At 44.8% G+C, this 7955-nt stretch overlaps 1 protein-coding gene across 1 annotated transcript; it reads right to left on the reverse strand.

Moving 5' to 3' along the window:
- Positions 1 to 2559: 2559 nt before the first annotated feature.
- On the reverse strand, positions 2560 to 6270 carry LOC146960141 (uncharacterized; the record flags this gene model as incomplete). The annotated part of the gene is made up of 2 exons (XM_085772595.1): positions 2560 to 2667; positions 5850 to 6270. Coding segments are annotated over 2 exons (529 nt in total), but the record flags the coding sequence as incomplete, so codon positions are not given.
- Positions 6271 to 7955: the final 1685 nt, after the last annotated feature.

The following is a 7955-nucleotide window of genomic DNA, read 5'->3' on the forward strand; positions in this document are numbered from 1 at the left end:
ATCACCGTGGCAGCATCCACCGACTCCGGGTCCGCTGCGTCGTGGGTCCGGAACGGCACCGGCATCCGGCAGCCCTCGCAAAAGATACGCAGAGCTTCTATTTTTGCCGGACGCCGGAGCACGGCGCATCAATCAGCACAGAGCAGGTCGTGTATGACAGGAAATCGCGGGCAAAATACAAAATAAAACACCCGGTTAATTTTCAAAATAAAATACACCATGTTTACAGCGGAGCATATTTCCTGCTTTACACCTTGAAAACGTTGTATTGGGCAGCGACCGGCCTGAAGTCAGCAGCTTGGAGGTTTTCAGACATCATTTCACCCCGTTTACACCATGGACAAGGAGATAGTGATTGTAAAATCAAGTCAGGTCAGCACCAAGTTGTTTCTCTACTACTCCTCTGGATTAAATTAATTGTTTTTGATTTTGTGGTTCACTTTATGGAAACTACAACCCGCTTTATCGCGAGATCACGTGTTACCGCTGTGCGGCGGAGCCGCAACAATCAACATCACGGACGGAACCGGTGTGAGTTGACGGAGTCGGAGTACGCAGCCGTTCCGTAGCGGACCCGTTTCGGAATCGTTCCGCATCCAGTGGAATCCCGGCGTTATTGTTTGATATGGAACCAAAGCAACACATTATCCGAGAACCTGTGGCCATTCAAAGTTTTGAATTTTGACTCGAAAAAACACTTTTAGCAATCAAAATTAATCATAAAAATAATTAATTGTCATTACTCAATCAATAAAACTTATTGTTGTTACATTAAATTTACTTTTAATTTCTTACGATATTTTTGGTGTGAGTGATGCTGGATAACCAAGTCTGATACTAACCAGCACTCACAAGTTAAAAAATCCATGCAGTCTAAAGCTACAGTGCATATCTATTGGAAAACTTTATGCAGTATAAAGGTAGATGTCCATGTGTAGTGGACATGTAGTGTAGTGACTATAGATCAGGCCTTGGTTGAAAAACCCAAACGGTCAGACCGTCTTGGCCGTTCTAGTGTTCAATGTTCCAAACAAACCATAAGAAACATTTTAAAACCACATATTTCTTTTATTTCCGGCGGTGTCCCTTTGATGTGCACGGCTGCAGCAGCCCGAACAGCACATGTCGACGCGCTGTGTCTTGTTGTGCTGTGTGCGTCACATGGCTGGCTGAGGCTGTCACCTGTCTCATTATCACTGGCTGTTTGTGTTGTCTGTCAAAACATGGATGAATGAAACCTATCGACTTTCTATCCGCTGCGTCTTGTAGCCTATTTCTATCGAGAGAAAGTTATTTCAGGATATCATTATGTTTTATCGTCCAGCCCGAAAGTGACAGGCTATTGCCTGTTCACACACCGGCAGCAGCACCCTCTGAGTTGATTAACTGCTGTGTGGAAAACCAGGCTGTGGTTCGTAATCACGGTGCAGACGGGTGTGTGTGGAGCTGACGAGAGGATCAAAAAACTTTAGTGAGACGTTTAGCTGCCGTCGTTACATTTTTCTCATTGAAAAACTACTACTGTATTATTATTGTTTGTCTGTCCATTCCCCGTTCATGGTCACTGCTCCCTGCTGCTGCGTGTTGTCGTCCTCCTGCTCACAGATGCCACCTGGCGGTTGTTTGGGCACATCGCCACTTCTCATGAAAACACAACTGATCCTCCACTAAAAAGGCGCGTGACTCACGCGAGAATCACGCGAGAATCACGCGTGAACTCGGCCACAACGAAGTAGTACCTACTGTACATTACTGTGAAAGTATCAGAGCCTCAGAAATGCACACAGTTTGTATTCAGAAACTGAGCTTTAAGACCAGCTGTCAGGACTTCGGTGACTTTGTGATGTCACAAAAAGCAGTCACAAGCTGTGTGCCAATTCAGCGGCTGCAGCCTTCGGAGGCTGCATTTGAAGGCCGATTACGTCACAGCGTCTAGGCCTGTCTCAATTCAATTTAATTCAAAGGCTCCTCCAAATGCGGCTCTGCGCCGTGCCCCCGCTGGGGGGCTAGCTTGCCCACCTGGACCCACCACCCAACACATGCAGGATTTGGTTTTTCTGAGTGTTTTACCTGAAATCTGCTCCATTTTATTGGTTCACTCACAACCCAACCCTAACCAACCAATCGGAAGAGAGGCTTAAAGTCTCCTCTTTTGTGATTGGCCGACAATGACCTGTTGTTACTAGCTCCACCTTTTTGCTGTGGAGACACAGTTTCTGAATGAATTTAAACTGTGAGATTTCTCTACTGCAGTTGTATATTCATCATACTTAAATTTATTTTATCTTTGACCTTTGACATTGTCCTTGTTGATCTAAACAATATTTAATCTTCTGTACCTGTATCTTTGACTCTTTTATTTCTATGTCTTGCCCGTATATGAACTTATTGAACAAACTAATCTTGTCAAACAAGTGTCTCTGTGAACACATCGGAACTCGGTGGAATCTCACTCTGCCAGTTTCTGCTGTGACTGGTTCTGTTCACAGTGTTGAGAGACACTCCTAAAGGTTTGTTGTTTTTGTTTTTGTAGGTGTTGTGTTAGAGCAGTGCCTGTACCTGAACTCTGGCCGAAGATGGTGACCTGCCCTGGATCTCCTCCAAACAGGTGGATATTCTTCTGGACCCACTTCAGAGCTGCGATCTGGTCCAGGAAGCCATAGTTCCCTGCAGAGGAGAGGGAGCAGGAGTAGGAGCAGCAGAGGGGATGGAGGGGGATCAATTAGCAACGAGAACCTGCTTTGATGTGGCCTTGTTTCCAGCGTCCCACTTTCTCCATGAGAAACAATAAGCGGGCGGTTGTGGCGTTCAGGCAGCTTGAACTAAATTTAACTCTTTTCAGGTGGAGGAGATGGGGAGGGGGTGAGGAAATGGGGCATGGAATTAGGAGGATTCAAAATTAGAAACGTGAGAGCTGGAGGAAGAAGTGACTCCTGAAAAATGAAAAGGGACTTGTGCGCCCCTGCCATCCCGCCAATCATTTCATGTGAGGCTCTCTCTCTCTCTCTCTCTCTCTCTCTCCCTTGTTTAACAGGTCACATCACATCAAGGTCACTAGGGATGCAACGGTTCTCGGTAAAATACCGAACCGTTCGGTACGGCCTGCACGGTGCAATACGCTCTTGGACCGCGGTATTTCAGATTCAGCATCCATCAGCTCTTACTGCTTTACAGGCAGCTGTGCCGTGTATGTGTGTGCCTGGCCGTTTAAGGCGAAAGCCCGCCCCCGCGAGTCGATGTCCAATCACTGTTGAGCCTCCACACACTCACAGTGACTCCCCCCCTGCAACTGAAAGTGCAGCAGCTCACACACAGAAGAGGGGGGAAAAAAAGAAAAAAAGAAAACAAACAGGCGGCGGCATGAGCGGTCGCTGATCGCAATAGCGGGGGAAATTAATTAGTTATTAGCGCGATTTAGCACATGTAGCTTTTATTAGAGTTCCAGCAGGACTCTGTCCATGCACACCGCACGTGTGTGGTCGCGTGTCCGCGTGCCCGCGCGCGATAGAGAGACCGAGGTCGAGCAGGAGTTGACTGACAGGGATGAGAGGTGGTGAAAGGCTGTTTAAAAAAACACATTAGACTAACTCCTTCTTTCCCAGTGAGAGATTGTGGCTGCCAGCATAGTGACGTCTTCCATGACGGCAATATAGCGCGATCTCTGTTTGAAAGTGGCTTCAGAGTGTTCACCATACTGAAAGACTAAAGGAGTGTGCAGAGGGAGGAGCTAGGGGCTGTTCACAGACAGTTCAAGTGTGTGTGTGTGTGTGTGTGTGTGTGAGTGAGAGAGATAGAGAGGAGAGCTATATTAGAAATATTATAAATTATAAACATTATTTTGGGAGAAAAAAAAAGTTCTCTGCACAAAACACATACCGAAACCGTACCGAGAACCGTGGCCAAAAACCGAGGTACGTATCGTACCGTGGGCTACCTGTACCGTTGCACCCCTAAGGTCACAGGAGATCTTTTTCCTTTTTTTTTTTTTTTTTTTGCAGTTTACGTAACATAAATTACCCAGCTTGACTCGCAGCACAGAGATCTGTGTCCCACAGCAGGCGACTTGCAAAACATGAGCGTGATGGCATGAGGGAGAGGCCTCAGGATTCAACTACATTTATCCAGGTCACATTCGTTACATATTCACCTCTTAATGGAGAAGGTAACCTCACTCAGACTGTGAATAGAAAGCTGCATCACCTCCTCTCCAACTCCTGCTCCTCATTTGTGTTTTTAACCGAGCGAGTAAAAAGGAGTTTGTTCAGACTCAGCTAATTTAGTCCAATAAAAACGCTACCCTTTGACCTCCGGTGGCACCAAACTGCAGGGCTGAAAATGGGCCACAAGCTGTGGAGCAGCTCCAGGATGCACTGTACACACTCACTGCTGTAGTTTACTGAGCAGTTCACCTGAATGTACTTTTTTCACAAACAGGAATGCAATGTAATGTATCTGCTAGTTTTTCAGTTAGGGCCGGGGTATTGCCACAGATTTCCACATTCAATCTCATTCCTGAACAATCTGAATTTGATTCAGTCAGAGATATAGATTACAGTAACTATATATATATATATATATATATATATATATATATATATACACACAGTATATGACACATACATATATGAATAAGATTCTCAGAGAACTAATGCAGTATTGTTTTTCTAACTTGGTGAGTAATTGAAAACATTACTGTTTACAATATGAATGAACTTTAATCCAGCTCTACACAGTGTTTTCTTTCACTTAATCGCCTTTAAATTCAAAATGCAGCCACACATCATGAAACCACTGTTACTAAGTTGTCCCTCTGAATAGTAATAACTCATTCAGGAAGGTGCAGCTGTGGTGCATGCTAACTATCAAGTTGTGGTATGTTACAAAACCAAAGCAGCACGAGTGCAACCGATGACTGTGCCATCATGTTTCTGTGTAGATCATCATCACAGATACAGAAACTGTCAGAGGAATGAAGGACGGTTGAGAGGATTTTTATCGATGAAGGATTTCCGTCACTGTGCAACCATCAGACACTGGTTGGTTGTTTTATTGCATCAGTGTGTGATTGACGTAGGAAATAAATCAATATACCTTAAATAAACATGATGACTTTGAACTGGGACAAACACAAGGAGACTGGCATTCATAAATCTAAGAGCACAGGTGCTCAGAGGTCTGTGGCTTAAGAATGCAATCATGAATCTGAAGTAGTGTTTTCTCATGAGCAACCTCAATTTGCCTCTAACCACAAAGAATTTAAAGGGGAAATATGCAAGTCCAGTCACTTTTCTGCTGTTCAGCCTACAAAGCTACTTACGCTGTTTAATCAAGGTAAAAATGTAGCATAGTTAAGGTGAAGATCTTGTATAGTTCCTCTTTAAGAAAATACAACTGGTGATGGATGTTTTTGGCTCATAATTCTTGTGAAACAGTCTGACAAACATCAGATTAATCTATGAACAACATGAAGGCTGCACCAACATGACAGACCAGTCTGAGTTTTGCATTTAATTACTAAGATTCAACATCTTACTGAAGTGAACGCATGCAGTTTGTTCTGTTTGCTCAACCTTCCCAGAAATAAGCTCTGATCAGCACTGTGCCACCTTATCTCAGTGCAGTCCCTCACAGGCTGCTCCTGCCTTCGTCTTCTTCAGTTATAAGAAGATGGGAAGGAATTTCACCTGATTGACAGAAGATTCAGGACATTTACATCAGCTGTTGTTTCCCATCCCTCCTCTATCAGCTTCACCATCCACTGCTGCTCAGCTCAGATGTTACACTAAGCACTGATTATATTGTATGTATGTGTGTGTGTGTGTGTGTGTGTGTGCGCGTCACTGACTGACCTGAGGTGTTCCTCGGTGAACCTTCTCTCAGCATCTCCAGCGCCATGAAGCCGAAGGCGTTGAGTCTGTAGTTGAAGCTCACATAAACAACTCCCGTGTCTGCGGCGAGCTTCTCTGTGGGCGAGTAGCCGGGCTCTCCTCCACTCAGTATGTTCAGGTATCCACCGTGGATCCACACCATGACGGGCAGCTTGGCGTCAGGCCGCAGTGTGGGCGTCCACACGTTGACGAAGAGGCAGTCCTCCTGGCCCATCACCTTCCCCGCGCTCGACATGGGACGCACCTGAGGACACATGCTGCGGAAGCGTCCGGCGTCCGTCACCCCGCTCCTGCACGCCGGTTCAGCTGGAGGAGCCCAACGCAGCTTTCCAACGGGCGCGGCGGCGTATGGGATTCCCTTAAAGGAGTAGGCTCCATTTTTCTGAGGTGAGAGGATTAAAAAGAAGTCACTTTAAACAAACAGATGCTAGAATGTGAAACAGGATTGGTGACATTATTAATCAATCAACACACAGCTCATTCATTGGTTTCAGACTCCTCCTCCTCTTTCCATTGAAAACACCAGCAGCAGATGTAAAGGCTGCAGACACTGTTCACACTGATTAGAGTAAACACAGTAACAACAACAGACTATTCCTCTGACACAATGTAAAGAGAGAATACTACAACAGCACAGCTGCTGAGCGCTCCACTCACTGATTCAGAATTCAGAAAAACAACTCCATCAGTTTATCACGTGCACTGCAAAAACTCGCACCACAACATGAGTGTTTCTGGGCACACAGAGAAGTGCAGATCTGACACTTTAATTCAGTGCTTCTTGACATGTGAAGACAGTTATCAGTGAGTTTGTTTGGTTTATTATAACGTCAATATCAGATTATTCAGATATGGTTGCAAATGGTTAGCTTAGCATTAGTCTTTAGCATTAGTGTCCCCAGAAACACTTTCTGTTCAGTTTTTCAGTTTTTGCAGTGCATTTGTTGTTTTCTGAATTTGTATCTTATGGTTTTTCCTATTATTACTTGTGATTGTTATCTTGGTCTTGGAGCTGCAGAGCTCTGTATGAGTTTCACTTCCTTTTTCAACTTTTCTTGGAAGAGCAGTAAGAAGTGCATTGCAGTAGTCTGACCTTGGAGTGATAAAACAATGTTTGTACTTTGGCAACATTTCTCGGGCAGAACAAAGTTGTTTTGTTTTGTTTGTATTGTTGCGTTGTGCTCTGTATTGATTTATGTTAAAACTTCAGTTGGTAACAATTGTCACTATAATCTGATAGCAGGACATGAAATGGGTAATTTAGGACAAAATCCAACTCCTCTGGCTCCACCTACAGCCTGTAATCGTATTTGCAAAGATCAACCGCTGCTAGTGCTGTTCCACCAGTCAGGTAGAAGGGGCAGGGGTCCCTGGGGTTTGACCAAGACACAGACTTTACTTTAAAGCAGAAGTAAGCGATCCGGTGGTTTTGGCTAACTTCTTGTCAGCCGATGGAGTTAGCAGTCCCCGCCCTCGTCCCTACGTCACCACATTCACGCGCATCCCTTGGCTGCACACACAGAGGCCCCTTTATGCCGTTCTCTCTCCTCATTGGATAAAAGTTGTAGGATACAAGGAAAGTTTTCTCCTCGGCTTACAGCAGAGCAGAGTGACTGACAGACCCGTGTTTCAGACCAAACACTCTATATAAGTGATTGCTGTCGGAAGATAGAACTATTTAAGACTTATATTAACACAAACATTCCGCTTACTTCTGCTTTAACTTTCGTGGACTGATCAACCGTAGCTTTAAAGGGACAACGAGGAGTTTTGGAAAAGCGAAGCGTTTTCACACTACATTTATGAGCCTCCGCGCGCACCGTGAAATTCTTTGACTGGCGCATGTTTTCATTCATCAAGAATTAAAGTCAGAGGTTCGAAGACGATCACATACCGTCGTAGTTCCGACCATAAACGGCGATTCGGCGGCGTTATTCTCATGACTCGCCACGAAACCGAAAGTAAAGAAACACTGGTCGGCTCGCCCAGCATTTCCGCCACCACTAATAATAACAAAATAACGATAGAGACAAAACAATATATTTATCGAAAATGGGCCCATTAACA

Source organism: Trachurus japonicus, unplaced genomic scaffold, assembly GCF_045865225.1.
Source record: "Trachurus japonicus isolate A0001 unplaced genomic scaffold, Traja_1.0 AP030662.1".
Classification (NCBI taxonomy): Eukaryota; Metazoa; Chordata; class Actinopteri; order Carangiformes; family Carangidae; genus Trachurus; species Trachurus japonicus.